Source organism: Strongylocentrotus purpuratus, unplaced genomic scaffold, assembly GCF_000002235.5.
Source record: "Strongylocentrotus purpuratus isolate Spur 01 unplaced genomic scaffold, Spur_5.0 spur5_scaffold_19, whole genome shotgun sequence".
NCBI lineage: Eukaryota > Metazoa > Echinodermata > Echinoidea > Camarodonta > Strongylocentrotidae > Strongylocentrotus > Strongylocentrotus purpuratus.
Genome location: NW_022145604.1, coordinates 24758 through 45406, shown reverse-complemented (window position 1 = coordinate 45406; position 20649 = coordinate 24758). Strand labels below are relative to the sequence as shown.

Sequence of the window (20649 nt, the reverse complement as noted above, 5' to 3'; positions counted from 1 at the left end):
GCGGTGTAGGCCACGTTAGTGTATCCCACGACAAAGAAAGATCCAGAGCTCTGTGAGGCCGCAACTCTGGCTACACCAATGGGCTCGGTCCAGCTGACGGTAGTTGGGCTGCTACCGAAGGGGACGGTCTCGTCGATGTTGCTTGGCCAGTTGAGGAAGGATGGTCGGGTGCCATCCGTTCCTGGATAAATTGTTCCTTGATGAATCATAATGAAGCAAGAATATCTCTTTAAATGGCATATAACCTTTACACTTTTCCCCTGATCTGTACTGAGCATAAACAAGTACTTGTATTTCGGTAGCAAGATTACACTTGTTATGGGGCACACATGGAACCCAAGTCGGACTTCAGTTCTTTGCTCACTCTGTTCTATTGGTTTGTTTGTTACCCTTTATTGCCTTCATAGTCATACTCCTTTATTTTGTAAAATACCTTAAAAAAAATTGTTCGGCTGATCTTATATATTCCAGTGATACCCAATATTTTTATTCTTCAGGCGATTGGTACACTTTAACACGTGTATGTATCTGAGTTTTCTAAAACATCAACATTTTTGCTTCTATCTTTACTCTCTTTCAACCACAATCTCTTCTAAACACAAGTTCCCACCTACCTGTGACGGTGACAGAGAAAGAGCAGCTTTCAAAGTTGCTGCTTGCGTCTGTGGCGGTGTAGGCCACGTTAGTGTATCCCACGACAAAGAAAGATCCAGAGCTCTGTGAGGCCGCAACTCTGGCTACACCAATGGGCTCGGTCCAGCTGACAGTAGTTGGGCTGCTACCGAAGGGGACGGTCTCGTCGATGTTGCTTGGCCAGTTGAGGAAGGATGGTCGGGTGCCATCCGTTCCTGGATAAATCGTTCCTTGATGAATCATAATGAAGCAAGAATATATCTTTAAATGGCATATAACCTTTACACTTTTCCCCTGATCTGTACTGAGCATAGGTCTAAATCAGGACATTCAAAGAGAAGACTGATAAGAAAAATTCCTATGGTACCATTTTAGTCAGTACCCTCGATATTTGTCCATTTGCAACTCCTACCAATAACACTGCATGGCTCTGTCTTTCTAATGATCTATACCTATGCTAACTTACATATTTTTGGCATGTTAGCGTATTCCACGACAAAGAAAGATCCAGAGCTCTGTGGGGCCGCAATGCTGGCTACACCAATGGGCTCGGTCCAGCTGACGGTAGTTGGGCTGCTACCGAAGGGGACGGTCTCGTCGATGTTGCTTGGCCAGTTGAGGAAGGATGGTCGGGTGCCATCCGTTCCTGGATAAATCGTTCCTTGATGAATCATAATGAAGCAAGAATATATCTTTAAATGGCATATAACCTTTACACTTTTCCCCTGATCTGTACTGAGCATTGGTCTAAATCAGGACATTCAAAGAGAAGACTGATAAGAAAAAATTCTATGGTACCAGTTTAGTCAGTACCCTTGTTATTTGTCCCCTTGCAACTCCTACCAATAACACTGCATGGCTTTGTCTTTCTAATGATCTATACCTATGCTAACTTACATATTTTTGGCATACAGAGAGGAGTTGCAATACATTTTACAGGCAGATTAATAGCCTCTTGCTAAACATGTTATGGAGTGGAGTTTACTAATACGAGTTCTCCTTAATTCATATAAGACATGGCCCAGATTATATTATTGCAGTCTGTGCATTTAATAGAAGCCTACGTACCAAGATTGACAACGATATTAAAGGCAATACAAAGTTTTGGTATGGGGTCATGAATTTGGTTCAAATGAACATATTGGAAGCATATGCGACCCTACAATATTCAGTGATCGTTGTCCTGGTTGAAATCGAGTCTAAAGATATGAAATTGTCGATAATAAACTCTTTATGTTGTATAGCTCTCTCTCAAGGTCAAGATATTAATTAAGCTATAAAACAATGTTTCCGGACCAAAATTGACCGATTTGCTATTCCCATTTGGAAATTATATATCACAACTACATATTCTGAGATTTGCATGGTCGCAGCTACCATTGTACAGCCGTAGGTGCTATTTGAAATTTATCAAAATTTACCATGAGCACCGGTAAATTTTTATATTCAATTTTCTTGAAAGCAGAAGTGTTTCAGGTGCTAAATTTTCTAGTGCTTATAATACATCCACAGGGGCATCCAAATATATCAAAATTGTAAAGAATCACTATCCACCCAATTTTCAAAATTTCCCAAACCTTGTATTACCTTTAAAGGAACATTATCCAACGTTGCTGAGGAAATCAGTCGCGGTGTGAGTGATGGTGGGGAAAGAGGAGCTGGAGTTGAAGTTGCTAGTGACGGTGGCCACACCCAAGATATTGGTAAAGATGGGTTTCGGTCCAGGTGATAGTCTGGGATGCAGGGCAATTGGAGGTGACTGGGGCTGTGTTGTCTAAGGAAAATCAACAAGTTTATTACAATAATATTAAGAGCTTAATTTCAACACTTTCGTTATGATCTTCGCTCGTTTGTCACACATGCTATTTTGCACAAACCCATAAGTACAAAATGAAAATTAAAGATGATTTTGATTTCGGTTAGGTTCCTTTGGTCCAGAGTTGAAGTTAAGAATTATGATAAGGTAGCTTAGCGAATTGTAGGGGTAGAAAAGAAGCAACTGAAATGCAAAATGACTTCAGTTACTTGCTCACTCTGTTCTATTGGTTTGTTTGTTACCCTTTATTGCCTTCATAGTCATACTCCTTTATTTTGTAAAATACCTAAAAAAAATTGTTCGGCTGATCTTATATATTCCAGTGATACCCAATATTTTTATTCTTCAGGCGATTGGTACACTTTAACACGTGTATGTATCTGAGTTTTCTAAAACATCAACATTTTTGCATTTATCTTTACTCCCTTTCAACCACAATCTCTTCTTAACACAAGTTCCCACCTATCTGTGACGGTGACAGAGAAAGAGCAGCTTTCGAAGTTGCTGCTTGCGTCTGTGGCGGTGTAGGCCACGTTAGTGTATCCCACGACAAAGAAAGATCCAGAGCTCTGTGAGGCCGCAACGCTGGCTACACCAATGGGCTCGGTCCAGCTGACGGTAGTTGGGCTGCTACCGAAGGGGACGGTCTCGTCGATGTTGCTTGGCCAGTTGAGGAAGGATGGTCGGGTGCCATCCGTTCCTGGATAAATCGTTGCTTGATGAATCATAATGAAGCAAGAATATCTCTTTAAATGGCATATAACCTTTACACTTTTCCCCTGATCTGTACTGAGCATAAACAAGTACTTGTATTTCGGTAGCAAGATTACACTTGTTATGGGGCACACATGGAACCCAAGTCGGACTTCAGTTCTTTGCTCACTCTGTTCTATTGGTTTGTTTGTTACCCTTTATTGTCTTCATATAGTCATACTCCTTTATTTTGTAAAATACCTAGAAATTTTTGTTCGGCTGATCTTATATATTCCAGTGATACCCAATATTTTTATTCTTCAGGCGATTGGTACACCTTAACACGTGTATGTATCTGAGTTTTCTAAAACATCAACATTTTTGCTTCTGTCTTTACTCTCTTTCAACCACAATCTCTTCTAAACACAAGTTCCCACCTACCTGTGACGGTGACAGAGAAAGAGCAGCTTTCAAAGTTGCTGCTTGCATCTGTGGCGGTGTAGGCCACGTTAGTGTATCCCACGACAAAGAAAGATCCAGAGCTCTGTGAGGCCGCAACGCTGGCTACACCAATGGGCTCAGTCCAGCTGACAGTAGTTGGGCTGCTACCGAAGGGGACGGTCTCGTCGATGTTGCTTGGCCAGTTGAGGAAGGATGGTCGGGTGCCATCCGTTCCTGGATAAATCGTTCCTTGATAAATCATAATGAAGCAAGAATATCTCTTTAAATGGCATATAACCTTTACACTTTTCCCCTGATCTGTACTGAGCATAGGTCTAAATCAGGACATTCAAAGAGAAGACTGATAAGAAAAATTCCTATGGTACCATTTTAGTCAGTACCCTCGATATTTGTCCATTTGCAACTCCTACCAATAACACTGCATGGCTCTGTCTTTCTAATGATCTATACCTATGCTAACTTACATATTTTTGGCATGTTAGCGTATTCCACGACAAAGAAAGACCCAGAGCTCTGTGGGGCCGCAACGCTGGCTACACCAATGGGCTCGGTCCAGCTGACGGTAGTTGGGCTGCTACCGAAGGGGACGGTCCCGTCGATGTTGCTTGGCCAGTTGAGGAAGGATGGTCGGGTGCCATCCGTTCCTGGATAAATCGTTCCTTGATAAATCATAATGAAGCAAGAATATCTCTTTAAATGGCATATCGTCTTTACACTTTTCCCCTGATCTGTACTGAGCATAGGTCTTAATTAGGACATTCAAGGAGAAGACTGATAAGAAAAATTCCTATTGTTCCATTTTAGTCAGTACCCTCTATATTTGTCCCCTTGCAACTCCTACCAATAACACTGCATGGCTCTGTCTTTCTAATGATCTATACCTATGCTAACTTACATATTTTTGGCATACAGAGAGGAGTTGCAATACATTTTACAGGCAGATTAATAGCCTCTTGCTGAACATGTTATGGAGTAGAGTTTACTAATACGAGTGCTCCTAAATTCATAAAAGCAGGGCCCAGATTTTATTATTGCAGTCTGTGCATTTAATAGAAGCCTACGTACCAAGATTGACAACGATATTAAAGGAACATTATCCAACGTTGTGGTGTAAGTGACGGTAGGGAAAGAGGAGCCGGAGTTGAAGTTGCTGGTGACCACACCTGAGCTATCAGTAAAGATGGGTTTCGGTCCAGGTGATAGTCTAGGAAGTAGGGCAGTTGGAGGTGACTGGGGCTGTGTTGTCTTAGGAAAATAAACAAGTTTATTAGAATGATATTTAGAGCTTATTTTCAACACTTTAGTTATATACGATCTTCGCTCGTTTGTCACACATGCTATTTTGCACTTAACGATAGGTACAAAATGAAAATCAAAGACGATTCTGATTTCAGTTAGCTTCTAGTGTTAGGTTTCATTGGTCCAGAGTTGAAGTTTAGAATTATGAAAAGGTAGCTTAGCGAATTGTAGGGGTAGAAAAGACGCAACTGTAACGCAAAATGACTTCAGTTCCTTGCTCACTCTGTTATATTGGTTTGTTTGTTACCCTTTATTATCTTAATAGTCATACTCCATTATTTTGTAAAATACCTAGAAATTTTTGTTCGGCTGATCTTATATATTCCAATGATACTCAAGATTTGTTTTTCTTCAGGCGATTGGTACACTTGAACGCGTGTATGTATTTGAGTTTTCTAAAACATCAACATTTTTGCTTGTATCTTTACTCCCTTTCAACCACAATCTCTTTTAACACAAGTTTCCACCTACCTGTGACGGTGACAGAGAAAGAGCAGCCTTTGAAGTTGCCGCTTGGGTCTGTGGCGATGTACACCATGTAAGTGTATTCCACGGCAAAGAAAAATCCAGAGCTCTGTGGGGCCGCAACGCTGGCTACACCAATGGGCTCGGTCCAGCTGACGGTAGTTGGGCTGCTACCGAAGGGGACGGTCTCGTCAATGTTGCTTGGCCAGTTGAGGAAGGATGGTCGGGTGCCATCTGTTCCTGGATAAATCGTTCCTTGATGAATCATAATGAAGCAAGAATATCTCTTTAAATGACATATCACCTTTATACACTTTTCTCCCGATCTGTACTGAGCATAGGTCTAAATCAGGACATTCAAAGAGAAGACTGATAACAAAAATTCCTATGGTACCCAAAATATAAAATAGTTCTAGTCAGTACCCTCGTTATTTCTCCCCTTGCAACTTCTACCAATAACACAGCTTAGCTCTGTCTTTCTAACAATCCATACCTAGCTGTGTAGGTGACCTCAGTAGATCCAACAGCAATGGAACTGCCTTGTAGTTGATTGACCGTCAGGGAAACGGAGTCTGAGTTGTCTGATGCCACAGGAGCCAGCCATAAAACCACCGGGGTCGAGGTACCAGGGCTGGCATTGGCGACGATGTCGGTTAAACAGCTGGTCAGGACGGGGTTCTCTCTGTCGATGACCACTGTGACAAAGAAATTGGATGAAAATGATGTCAGAGATAGGGAATATGTACATGCAGCCTCCATTTTCAAAAAATATAAGTTGCTTCCTCTATCCAGAGATACAGTGTACATTCATCTTCTCAGATTTGGTACAAATTTGAATCATTTCACTACCTACATTTTTACAATTCTAATCTGCTCATGAAACACAGACAAATGCCAAACATAGCAACATGTTTATATGCAGAAAAAATTTGAACCAAACAATTGCTGTAATAGAGTAAAGTGTTAACGTCATGTTCACTTGTCGTCCGGGTTACTGGTTTTAAACAGAGCCCGTCAATGAGGTTCAAGGCACAATCATTCACACAACAAGCTAGAGCAGGGCAAAGTCAGTGTTTGGCACCGGTGTGATCACCACATCATGGTTTAGCACAAATTGTTTGTAACCAGCAACCTTGACAACTTGGCTAGTATGACGTCACACCTTGGTACTCTATACATAAATGGGTCAGTTAAAGCAAGTATTTTTTTCAAAGCAAGATTTCACAATAATGTCTTACACTCCCAAAACAAATCAAAAACAAACAAAAACTAGACATATAATACTTGTTTGGAACAAGTATAGGTGGGCTGGTCAACTAAAATTTGAGACAAAATAGAGCAAAAATAAGCGACATACTGCTTAGAAATTCTTAAAAAACAATATCATGTAGATTCATAACGTGAATTAAAATCACCTTCTATAGGCATAACATGCAAATTATGTCACTTTTGACAAAAGGCCTTTAATCGAAATTTTCACTCTAATGACGTCATCAAAATGAAAAATGGTTATTATTAAACATGTAGAAAATTATCATAGCTACAACATATCGAAATTTGGAAGAAAATTGATCAATATACAGAGATACAATCAATTTTCCATAAATATGCTGACGTCATAATATGCAAATTCCTAGTTTTAGTTCGAAGGTCATTATGATGATGTCACGATACACTTAATGGCCAAATGAGACATGGAATCATATCTCCGACTCATACTCTATCCAAATATGAAAAAAAATTGAAGGTCACGGTTCATTCCAAAGAGCTATAATGAATTTTGTATAGGCATGTTTTTTCCCATATATGCTATGTATTAAAAGCGCTCGCGCGCACTGTCATTTATCTTGAATTGACGCTCATCTTGTTATTAATGGTCATAAAGAGATAAACATGGTATCAAATTCCTTGAAAAAATATGAGAAATATCATGAAAGAAAAAAAATGGCGATTCTATGTTTTGTAATGGTGTTACGCGCGACAACGCGCGCGCAATTTTTTATGAAATGCTTAAAATGACCTGAAACGTATGCAAAAATAATTTAAGACGATTTTGAGCATTTAAAATTTTTGCGCGCGTATTGATGCGCGGACGTACGCACACTCGCGCGTTTTTTGACCTGAATTTGACCGGACTGATATTGACCTTAATCATGATAAATATGAATGAGAAATTATATTTGGTTATGAAGATATGATCACGAGTTGATTTTCAAAAAATTTCATAAAATAGCGCCTAGATGACGTCATCAGTCAAAAATTTGCTGTGTTTTGTGAATATGCCTATACATATGTGTGTTAAATTTTAAGATATTTGATTGAGCCATTTTCAAATCATCTTGCACACAAAAAAGTGGGTCGAAATAAGAAAAATAAATAAATAAATAAATAAATAAAGGCGATTTTAACAAAAATATAAGGTGGTCTGTATTAGATACAGCCCACCTGATAATTAAAAGAAAATCACTGACCTCCACTTGAAGTGACAGTGACTTTAAAGCTGCATGTCGAGTAGAAACTAGCGTTATCGATAAGGTAATAGATGACCAGATAAGTGCTAACATCAAAGGAATCACCAGGCGAGAAGTTACTGACTGCTGTGATGGGTTCTGAGGCGTCCGTAGCTGTAGAGGCGTCCCAGGAGGCCGTGGCACTGCTGGCACAGGACGCAGCCTGGACGAAGACGTTACAGGGACAAAACGTGATCTCTGGGGCGGTAGTGTCGCTGCCTTTTGTGGTGGAGGTCGAATTCAGTTTAACTTTTATTTATTAATGTAATGAAGATTAGGTCTGAGAAAGCTTCAATCAGAGAAAGTGAAAATGCTCCAAAGATGATTACAGATAGTCCGTGGTCAAATTTTCTACATCAACCAAATCCCGAATTCAGCTCAGGACCAAACACTATATCTAATGCTCACTTAGTTAAAAAAACTAACCTTGAACTCAATACCAACCCTAATCTTAATCTTCAACAAAATAAAGTCTGGAGTAGTTTAGATTAACAGCTAAGGATCACCTTGTGATACGATTGAAATATCTAAAATGTCAAATGTGAAAGAGCTTTATTTTAATTGCTTCATGGTAACTATAATAAATAGGAATCACTTGTGTTTCAACCAACGGTAGACCTTTGCTGTATACATGGTCAATCAAAGTATCACCTTCAGTGGTTGATTGCTTTACATGTTGTGTATAGCCATGATTACACATCAAGTCTTGTATTCTAGATGACTGTTTTAATAAGTTATCATTGAAGTCGCCCATTACAATACATTTTGTACCCACTTTATGTAGCTCTTCTAATAAGTTATTCAAACACTCACAGAAGTCTTTCATTCTGTATGTCGGAGGGCGATAAACAACTGCAATGACAACAGAAACAGGACAGGTTATAAGAAAAGCAATAAACTCTAGATTATCAATCTTTATATCAAGTCTGCTTGAAAATTCATTCTTGCTATAAACTGCAACACCTCCATGTGACTGGTCCTTGAACTGTTGCCTTGAGTCACTTGTGATAGAATAAGAGTTATATCTTGATTGATGATACAATTTGAAATGAGCTAAGCATATTTCAAAAGCATCATCCTTATCCGATAGCCATGTTTCAGTCAAACAAATAATATCAGAATTCAGGAATGTTGGATTGCATTGTAAGTCTACATAATGTTGTTTTAATCCTTGAATATTGTGCAACATTATGCATAAACCATCATCATATGTTTCCTCTGCTATAGAAGTTTCCAAGAAATTGGTCATATCATTAAGGTGTTTTTTAATCTTTGGATCACAGTATATAACTTTTGGATGAAAATCTTCAATGGTAAGTCCAGATAAAGAAGTTACACGACTCAGGCCTACATAGCTATGTCCAGATGCAAATATTTTTTTCAGTGATACTACTACTTTATTTAAAGTCATGCCTTGTACTTTGTGAACCGTGCAAGCATAAGCCAGTTTGAGGGGAAATTGCTTTCTTGTGTAATTTTTACCCATTGATTCTTCATACATTTTGATCGATTGAATGCCAATTTTCTGGCTATCAAATTTTACACTGATGCAGTATGGCTTGGATTCGTTGTTTCGTTTTACTATTTCTGCAACTGTACCTATACATCCATTTGTCAAACCTATATTGGTATCAATATTTTTTAAAAGCATCACCCTGGCATTCAAAGCAATTGACAGATTGCGAGGCAAAGAACTTTGACCAGATTTACATGGTTCGGTACATATTTCGTCATTATCCTTGCTGTTATTTCTGTCTTCAGCTTTAACACATATAATATCTTCACATTTGCTGTGCAACATTCTGCTATTCCATTCATTTACTTGTTTATTAGTTGAATAGATGTGCATATCTTCTTCACATTCTTCACCAGTTTCACGAGAGGTAAGGATGGATAAATCTGCATCTGATAAAGTGTCTTTCTTTTCCTTAACTCTCAATCTATTCAAGAGTAGAGCAAATGCCAAATCTTCCTTTTGTCTCATTATTTCAACCAGTTCTACCTTTTTGAAATTTTCAGACCACAGCGATTGTTCTACCGATTCCTTATACAAGGGTGTTCCTTTCACAGGTGGTAATTGATAAAAATCTCCAACTGCCAATACCGAAACGTTACCGAATGGACAATCAGTGCGTGATTGCTTAATTTGTCTTAATCGACCGTGTATGTAGTACAACAATTTGGAATCTACCATGGAAATTTCATCTATGATCAAAATTTGCAACTGTCCAAGCTTATTACGAAGGGTGTTAATTCTTTCTTCACCAAGTGGTCGATAAGGAAATTTGGCGTTGATTGGAACTGAGAGTGCACTGTGAATTGTAGATCCATCTATATTGAATGCAGCTATGCCAGTTGGTGCAACTTTCAAGATTGAAATGTCATCAGGATTAACCATCATTTTACCAAGTATGCGTACAGCTTCGTGGTATATACATTTTATTAAATAAGATTTTCCTGTTCCTGCACCACCACTAATAAGTACATGAAAAGGTTGACTTTCTGTACCATTCACTTTCTCTAAGCACCATTGTCTAATTTTGTAAAAGATTTCTTTTTGCTCATTGTTTAAACATCGAATCAAACTATTTGATTCATGTTTTGAAATTCCATGGCTTCGAAATTCCACACTAGAAGTTTCATTCTTTTTTTCATGTTTGAAATCTGGAATGTCCAATTCACATTCTGGTTCATCCATTTCAACTTTGTTCTTAGGATTTTCTAGTCTTTCTTTTTCACTTTCAGGACATAAAAGAGCCCACGCATCTTCTGGAGAACCAAATTTGTCCATGAAAAGTTCAGCTTGTTCAATGGCTCTTGAATTTCTTTCGTACTCTTTACAATGTTTGTCTACTATTGATTTTACACTTTCCAAATTGCCTCCCTGTAGTTTGACATTACCTGTTTTATAAAATTCCTGATATGTCTCAAACTGTGGTGGTTTTAACTGCTCATCATTACTAAATGGCAGGAAAAGTTGCAATATACTGAGGTAATATTTTTCTGGAGAAAGTATTTTAGAAAATCGTGGATATCTTACGACAGCAACACTAGACCTTGTTCGTTTCTGAATGTATCCCGAATTATTTTTCAATTCAAATAAATATGGTGATGTTTTAGTGCCTTTCACTTGCGATGCAGTTAGTATTCTGTAGCATGCACAGAATTTTGCAAGACACATAGTGTCAAATTCACTTCCATTAGGTCTAGCTTTATATCGATCAAGTTTATTTGCCATCCATGGACTCCTATCATCATCATTATCGTCAGGTCTACTTTGAATAACATGTAAAGGTAAACTCATTCTAACAGGATTTGGACCAACCGGAATAAATTCGACTTTTCGTGAACACTCTTTTAATCGAAGGGAACATACACGATACACACTCTCCTGTGCAGATACTTCTCGATTTTGCATGTAGACATTTCCGAGCTGTCTGATACTTTTTCTTGCATCATGATTTCCCTCATTTATTTCAGATTGAGCATGGCTTAAGAGCATTCCCATTTCTCTCTCTGATTTTGAAATGTATGATACAATATATCTAACACATGCATAAACATCCATAACAAATTGTAAGTCCATATTTGCATTCCATGCTCTCAGTAGAAAAGGATTGTACTGATTTATCCATACATCTTTGGGGTCTCTTTTCTTGATCAAAATTTCTTGTTTAGCTAATAACCTAGTTGCAGTTTCAAATTCAGTCTGTGTTGTGTTACAATCTTTAAAAAGGTCCGAGACATTAGTGTAATTATTTTCCTGATTTACAGCGTTTTTGATAGATTCTAATAATTGTTTTGCACTATCAATTTCATCGGGATTACCCTCTTTGGGATAAAGTACACATGTTCTATCAGATGGTGGTCTTGGAAAATTGAACCGACATGTTTTTCCCTTCTTTTTACAAGATTTTGAATGCTTTTTGCTATGCTGCTGCACATGAGTGATTATTTCATGGAGTTCTGGATCTTCTTGTTCGGATGGTATCTTGCAAGAAATGTATTTATCAATGAAGGAAACTACTTCCTCATCTGAACTATATCCATGCTCTGGTGCATCCTTTACCCAGAATAAACAATGTGTGTGTGGAGATCCTCGCTGTTGGAATTCAACACGATAAAAATAATCTATTACATGACCAATGGGATGTGCTTCAGACAAAATAACATTTTTCAAAAAAGTGTGAAATCTTTTGTCAAACATCCTTGCAACAGTCACTGGATTCGACTTTAAAAGTTCACATTTATCTGTCCAATCTAGGTCATTGATTTTTCGTTTATCACCTCTTTCCATTAATAAAGTATTTAATACTTCAGGCCATCTCATGTCTGCTGCCGAGAAACTTGCAAACCATGTAGGTATACCAAGCTGTCTCACCATGGCTAATAAATCTTTTTGTGTGGCAGACCAATATGGAGGAGAACCTCTTATCTGTTTCAGAAAGCGAAACCCTCTATCTGATTTTAATATGTCCTGAACTTTGTCAATTTGTTTTAAATCTTTGATAGTGATTGGTGCATCAGTATCACTTTTACTTGATGTTTTTCTCAATGCAATTGAAACACCGGACAAAACTTGTTGAATTTCATAAATGCACTGAGCATAAAAAATAAAATCTGTACTTTTAGCAAAGCGATTATCTACGTGCATTAGCCTATTTTGAAGATATCTTCCAAGGGTCACCCGTACACTTCTGAAATCATGATAAGTTGGTTGACCTTTTGGAAATAATACAGGAAAAGATTTAGGTTCATTGCTTTCATCTCTAAGAAGTGCTATGGGATTGTTGCCTTCACATGGAGCACAACAGAAAATATCATCAAAATGTTGATCCAGGATTTCTTGTCCAATATCAACTGGTTGCAAGCAGGTATCAAGTTGAATTCCATTTAACCTTGCTTCTTGGTCATCATTTTCCTGTTCTTCAAAGTTTTGAATTGAATCGTCATTGTCGTTTGTTTCTGCACTACACATTTCTCCTGACAACGAATTATTCCAGTTTTCATTGATACTTATATCAGAATACCACTTATTGTTTTTTTTCAAATAGTGCAACCCATTTAGCACCTTATTTTTATTAACAAATTTATACTCATGATGGCCCTTATAAGATATTTTCCTTTTCAATTTCACACGGATCAATTGATCTTCTCTTTCTGGTGGAGGTAGCATATTTACAGTTTTCATTGTATTCGAAGGCACACAAACAACTGGTCCATGAACTGCATTTTGACCTCCCTTAGGTAAACGAATTAATTTGAAAAAACTGATGTTACGTGCAATTAAATGTTGCTCTAAATTATTCAAGTCCTTCAATTCTTCTGGAATCTCATGCAATTGCAAACTGTTAACACTAGCCTCAGCCGGTAATTTATTCGTCAACAATTTTCTGTGGCATGTAAAGCATATCCATAAATGTCCACGAGATGAGTGCGCCAATTGACAGTTTTCATTACAGTGTGAATTGCAAATGTGTAAATAGGACTCATTCATACACGTTTTGTTTTGGTAATTTTGCTTAATGCATTTTAAGACTTGACTTTGAAAAAGCAATTTTAGGCATACACAACAGACATATTCTGGTCCATGAGAAATAACATTTCTGAAATTTCGTAGTACATTTTCTAATTTTTTGAAACTCATTTTCTTAAGTCCAGCACGTTCTTTATTTTTTTCTGCGAGTCTCTGCCTATAATGCTGGTTAGAGTGATACTTATGTTTTATTTTTTGTTTGTGTTCATCTCTAAATAATGTATTAGACTCATATTTTAATTTTATTTTCTTCTTGTGCTCATCTCTAAACAACATATTAGACTGATAGTCATGTTTTATTTTTTGTTTCATTTTTTTCTTGTGTTCATCTCTAAAGGATTTATTAGACTGATAGTCATGTTTTATTTTTTGTTTCATTTTTTTCTTATGTTCATCTCTAAAGGATTCATTAGACTCATATTTCAATTTTATTTTCTTCTTGTGTTCATCTCTAAACAATATATTAGACTCATACTTATGCTTTATTTTTTGCTTGTGTTCATCTCTGAAAGATTCTTCAGACAGATACTTCTGTTTAATCTTTTTCTTCTTTTCATCTCTGAAAGTTTTGTTACAGTGATACTTATGTTTCATTTTTGTCTTTTTTACATCACTGAAATCTCTTTTGAATTTGCAACCATCCATGTCATTTACATAATTCTCATTGTTTTGTACATCTTCGTATGCATCATGATCATTAATTTGTTTTCGTTTTGCTTTCATCCTTTCTTTAGCTAATTGTTGTCGTTTTTTTAAGGACTGCTTATATTTGCTTTTCTTGTTTTCTTTTTTAATTTGTTTTTGAGGAAATTCAATTGTAGACCCTTTTACTGGAATATTTGTACCTTGAAAGTTAGCACTAGATTGTGTTTTCTTTATACCTTTCAATAAATCAAATGAAAGATTCTTTATTTCAGATTCAGATAAACGTACAAGTCTAATTGACACTTTTTTCAATACAATTTTTTCATTCCGTATCTTTAAAGGGTCATTTCCAATGAACACGTTTCCTTTATTTAAAACATCAGCAACACCTCTATTCATAGTATTACAATTGTCTGATGGATAACTTGTAATTTTAGAAGCTGATTTTTTATCCCTCTCATCGTTTTCCAGTTTTGGTTCTTTTGTTTTGCAATATCTATGCATTTTTGGAAAAGACATCTTTTTCGACTTAGCACACTTTACACTTTCATGAATTGTGTCACCTTTTCTCTTTCTTTTGGACATAAACATGTCTTCACTTTTTCCGCTTAGACTTGGCATAAACGTTTCTTCAATTTCATCTTTTGTTGCACAAGATGCATATTGTTTGGATAGTTTACTTTTGTCTTTAAGCATTTCACTATTAATAGATCTCTTTTTATTACATGTAACTTCCTTTGTTTTTTTTCCTTCGTCTGTAACCAAATCAATACAATTAACAGATTCAACATAATCAAAATGTACCCCTTTAACATGTAATAGATAAATGCCCATATTTGAATCATGTACAATGCGTCCAGGGTTATTCCATGAATATAGTCTCCACTTTAAATAAATATCACTAAATATTAATATGTCTGTTTCAAGCAGATGGGCCATGACAGCAATTTCTACCTCTGTGGCCCATTCACCATTGATGTCTGGCTTATTTTTACTAACATAGTCTTTAACTGATACAAATTCATATCTTAAACAACCAGCAAATAAGTGCGAGTTTTCCAGCAAATGTTGGATACACTTTTGCCTCAGAAATTTGTGATTGCCTTCCTTCCCTGTCAGAAAAAGAGAGATTGCCCGGTAAAAACAATTTCCATCGCCGGTAATATTTGAAATAATAGCAGGAGTACCAATATTAATGCACGTGTCGATATCTGATTTCGAACTGATACATGTATCTGTAATATTAAATCTAGCACACATTTTTTTCTTTTCACTTGAATGGACTGGAAAATATTTGTAGTTATTTGTAATGTATTCTGTATCAATTACCATGCAGTCATCATCATCAACATCATCTATATTGATAGAATCAGGCCTATCTGAGGGAGCACCACTAAACAAATCTTTGCAATAATTTGTATCATGCTCTGCATCAATTATTATGCAGTCATCCTCATCATCATCTATTTCAATACAATCAGACATATCTGTCGAAAAACTGCTTGCGAAATATCTGCAATCATTCCGATCATTTTCAGTATCAATAATATTGCAGTCATCTTCATTGATTTCAATAGAATCAGGCACATTTGTGGGAACACATCTATTACTTTTGTCAGTTCTATCTGTTGGCAAGAAAAATCCATCATTACCTTCAACTACATTTATACAGTCCTGTTCATCTTTTGCAACATGACCATTATCACCATGTTCTGTCACAGTAATCTCGCTTGAATTGATAAGATTCACAATTATACCTGTAAGTTCAAATTCAGTCTGGTTTCTATTGATACCCATAGATTCAGCTAATTTCAAAATATGATCGTACACACCTTCCCAGTTTGATGAACATAGAATGACACTGGTCCCACCATCTGTCATAAGTCCATGCCTATCTCTTGAATGTGAATCAAAAATAAAATATTGTTCTTGTGTGGATATGATTGCAAATGTTTGGCCACCAAATGTACAAAAGCATGCATCATGTCTATCTAATTCCTGATGGAGAGCATCTTTTAATGTTACTGCATTAAAATGACTTAAAAAAGATTCATCTCCACAAATTATACCCACAACACTCTGAGAACATTGCATCTTAAAATGGACATCAAAAGCTTCTAATTGATCAGGTAACTCAGATATCAATAAGAAATCTTCATTTATTGCAGAACTAAGCTGAATAAATCTATACAACTCATTACCATAATTCAATACCTTGTCAAGATCTTGTTTTTGCCATTGGGAAACATCTGTAATTTTACTGTATAAAATAGCAGCAAAACTGTTAGAAACACATTGCTTTCCAGAATAAAATCCAAATCTAGCATTTCCTTGATGAAAATTGCCCAGGGCAACACATTGCACAAGTGTATTTTGTTCCATATTTGACATGTTCTCATTTGGTATTTGCTTCTCTTCTAAATTTACATTAGAGGTGTTGACTGACTGTTTATGAAATGTACTATCATGTTTCATTTCAAACATTTTCATAGGAATAGACTTGTCCACATGTTGCTTACAATCTTTATCCACCTTTACTTCACCCGCGTTTTCAGTCTTTCCGTCACATACTTTTCCTTTATCATTTGGTTTTGCACCACCACATACTCGAAATGTGCTCTGTTCTTTGCCCTTATATTGTTTTAAAAAAACATGACTGCATGTCGCACTGCCAACAATAGAATGTTCCTGTATTATTTCATTTTGTACATGGCCTACTACATCAGCCCAAGATTGTTTTTGCTTCATGTTATTTTCTTTGTAGAGTTTCGTTTCATGGGACATCATAGATTTTGGTGATTGCACACACTTTGAGTATTCATTTAGCAATTTTTCTGCGTACATTTGAACATTATTTTCCAATACATTCTGACATTCTACATCTCTGTTTAGTTTGATGTCTACTTTGCGTTTTGATTTTTTACTTTTTCGTCTTTCGTAGAAAGATTTCATTGCTTTGCCAATGTACGTTACTCCAGGTTCTAAAACAACACCATTTATGATTCTCTTTTTCTGACCTGTTCCACTGTCACTTTTTGCTGTTGAATGTGATATTCTGTCTTGGATCTTTTCCAACATCTTTGCCTTTTTTGATTTCACTTTCATCCATTCATTACTGCCTACTTCTTCGCTATGCACTTGATCACGTTGTTTGGGGGAATCTCTTTGAGTGACTAGATGATCATGTTCATGCGTGTCAAACTCACTTGATTTCATTACTTTTACACTTTGATTTCCTGGCTCTATAATGATTTTCTTGCATTTCTTAAAATACCTTTTCTTTGATCTGCATTTCTTGTGTTTGTCATTTTGCTTGGTTAAGAGGAGCACATCATCATTGAATACTTCATCCACTGTCTCGAGAGGCTGGTATCTATTGATATGAGAGGGGATACATACTTTATCAAATAGTCGATGTGCAATGTTGTTATTTCCACAATATGAACATATCCAGATTAATCTTTGCTCATTTACTAGATCTTGACACAAAAAGCCCATACATGTTACATGATAATGTTCATTGCAGCTCTCACAAGTAGCTTTGTTTTCACTTTCTTCAATTGTATTTTTACAGACACAACATTCTTCATTATGCGGATCGCATGTATATAGCATATCTACAATCTCTTTCATCACTTCCTTGAATTGATCAATTTCAAGTTCCATAATTAAGAAATATAAAATTCAGTAATATGAAATAGGTTAGAAAAGTTCAGACAGCTTAGTATAAAATAGATTTAGAGATCTTGTAGGAATAACTTTTGTGATTAAGAATAGATTTAGAAAGTTTGTAGAATAAGAGAAGATTTGTGAAATTTAGAAAATTCAGTAATATAAAGTATCACAAGTAAAAAGTAGGACTTCTTCTGTAGCAAACATTTAAGACTTCTGTGATTAGGTATAGAATGCTTCTGCATGAATATATAATAATGTTCTCATAATTGCTTTTGTAAATTTTTCATTTGTTTTTGCAAGTGTGAAGATGAAATGGGATGAAATGGATAAAAGACACAGCCAATACGGTCTACAAGAGACAGCTGTGGTACACTCTCTTCGGAGAGCAGGATCTTTCTGAGATAAAGAAAAGTGAATGATGAATATACGTCTGAAGACAGTTGGGAAGGGAATATGGGTGAAGATGAAATGGAATTGTTCAGTCCGCCAACAAGCTCAATGAGAATGAAAGGAATGTAAAAGTCTCCGCCTAGGAAAAGAAAAGAACCATAAAATTAGAATATGACATGTAAATCTTGCAATGATCAGTTGTACAAAGTTTCATTTGAATTACAGACAAAATGTACATAATTTTAAATACTGTATCATACATTCCCATCTACAATCATGTCACATAAACATTTCATAATTTTCTAAGTCATTCTAATCAATTATCACTTTTTTAATCTCTTGAATGTTAGTTATCTTACATTTTTTCCCATTGCTTTATTAATAATATTCCATGTTTTCTTCGAGACTTTTCTTTAAATATTTCTTTATCTCAATCTTAATCTTATTATTTGATTTATTACAAATTTTCCTATATATTTCTTTTCTATAATCATTAGGATTTTTAATATACAACTTATATAGTCACATATTTTCTTACTCAACTTTATAATTTTATTTGTAATCCAAGGTTTATTTTTACGCTTATATTTCATACACATTAATTTCACAGGGAAACACGAGTTATAGTTTTGTGAATTTAAAAACAAAGCTATCATAAATATTATTTACATCACTAGATAGATACCATTTACCTTGAATACAGCAAATGCAAACAAATTCTAATATTATTTTTCTTTAAATCATGTTTAAAAAAGTCAGTTTCACAGGTACATTTGTGAATAGCCATATCACAAATACAATATACTGGGAAGTGGTCAGAAATGTCAGTTAATAATATTCAAAAATAAATATGGCAAAAATCATATAAATATATCATCTAATAGCGATGAAAATCTGTCAGTAAAACAGGTTGGGTAATTTATAAAAGAATCATGGAATGTAGCATTAAAATAAACCTACTCTCCAGAAACTTTGCTTCTCCTAAAGTCCAAATCACTCAATTGATGCCATCAGTCTTCAAAAGAAAAATAACAAAGTAAAAAGTAAAACATGACCAAAATATTTATTTAAACAAGTCAACGCAAAGCGTAGCATCCCCTCGCAGGGTACAAATGGCCTACATATACATCAAAACAAGTTACCTCCATTGGGGCTATACTATTATATTAGTAGGCAAGGAAGTTGACCACATTTTTACAGATATAATTAGGTGTTTTTGCTTATTTAATGAGCTACATGTATGACTTTTCTCCTTTGACCTACATACTCCGAGATCAAACTTAGGCTGTATTTTGATACCATGACCTTCATATCAAATTTTATTAAAATCCGCTAAACGTTACTAAAGTTATCAAACAAAAACCAGATTCGTATATTTAATGAGCTATGACACTTGACCTACATACTCAAAAATTGAACTTAGGCTGTGTTTTGATATTATGTACCTTTATTTCGAATTTGATTAAAATCTGTCAAACATTAAAGTTATCAACAAAAACAAAAAAATCGCATATTTAACACTTTGGAGACGACGGGATTCTACAGAAGACGAGCAACTTTTTAAGTCTGTGACGACGGGTTTCTACAGAAGCCGAAATGTATCCCCAATATTTTTCCAGCTTATCATAAGCTATTATGTGCTAAAGTTGTTTAAAGTATTATTTAGATATATTCATTCATTTCATCTATTAAAAAAAAATTACGTTACGTGGAAAAAAAGTGATATCATTTCAACTTTACCCTAAGTTAGTGTTCGGATCGAAAAAAAAGCCCTTGAAATACCGGTACAGCTGGAGACGGATCAGTGATTGGATTATTTTCGCTGAGCAATATGAGAGGGCGTTGTTTTCCTTACATTTTCATAGATGTATTGTAGTTATTCATATAATAATATTATTAGGCCTATAGTAGGCCTATTCATAAAGACCTAGGACTATTCCTTTTAAATAAAATTTGCTATATGCCGCGTTTCACTTGCCCACAAATTACCAAGCTTACCCTCAACTGTGTAGTATATAAGTACGCATTTATAAAAGGACTTGGTAATTCTTCTCCCCTGTAATTACCAGTGCCGGAACTCTGACTATACCCTTTTCATTTTATCAACTTGACCAATTTAGCGAATCATTCATGTATGGATCTCCTCTTTTATAAAACGCCTATCTCAGCTGCCTGGATCGGACCCCACCCTAAGAGGAACAAATAAATGTAAAGAAGTAACTACCATTGTTCAGTAGCTACCATTGTTGAAAAAAAAAATGCAAGTTTTCTGGCAATAAAAAAAAGCGAGTGCAAGATGAAGAAAATAATTTGTATTACCATTACTACTTTATTACAATATTGTAAGCATCATCAATTCATCATCATCATCATCATCATCTTCATTTCATATATACATTGTACATGTACATACCATTTACAAAACTGATCATGAAACAAGGATTAACAAAGTTTTATTGACACGATAGGTTGAGCGAAAACACAAATGGAGACGAAAACAAATAAATTGAATTCTCACAAGGGAT

At 35.7% G+C, this 20649-nt stretch overlaps 2 protein-coding genes across 5 annotated transcripts; both read right to left on the bottom strand.

Annotated features, from left to right (window-relative positions):
• Positions 1–813: 813 nt before the first annotated feature.
• Positions 814–3845, bottom strand: LOC105443207 (hyalin-like). The gene is made up of 5 exons (XM_030989966.1): positions 3584–3845; positions 2912–3164; positions 2221–2407; positions 1100–1294; positions 814–863 (listed from the first exon to the last, which is right to left on the bottom strand). Exons 1-4 carry the CDS (start codon positions 3843–3845, stop codon positions 1169–1171), a joined length of 828 nt encoding a protein of 275 aa, XP_030845826.1. The 3' UTR covers positions 814–863; positions 1100–1168.
• A 7-nt stretch (positions 3846–3852) lies between these two features.
• On the bottom strand, positions 3853–19217 carry LOC115925935. 4 transcript variants are annotated; one of them, XR_004064869.1, is made up of 7 exons: positions 19085–19217; positions 8692–18263; positions 7840–8097; positions 5862–6063; positions 5375–5623; positions 4670–4849; positions 4214–4263 (listed from the first exon to the last, which is right to left on the bottom strand). XR_004064869.1 is itself a non-coding variant. In XM_030989979.1 (5 exons), the coding sequence occupies exons 2-5, from the start codon at positions 17723–17725 to the stop codon at positions 4179–4181; spliced, it is 9579 nt and encodes a 3192-aa protein (XP_030845839.1). In that variant the 5' UTR covers positions 17726–18263; positions 19085–19210; the 3' UTR covers positions 3853–4178. The 4 variants fall into 4 exon arrangements, 1 of the variants encoding a protein (XP_030845839.1); XR_004064870.1 differs by lacking the exon at positions 4670–4849; XR_004064871.1 differs by lacking the exon at positions 7840–8097 and having other exon boundaries at positions 17334–18263.
• Positions 19218–20649: the final 1432 nt, after the last annotated feature.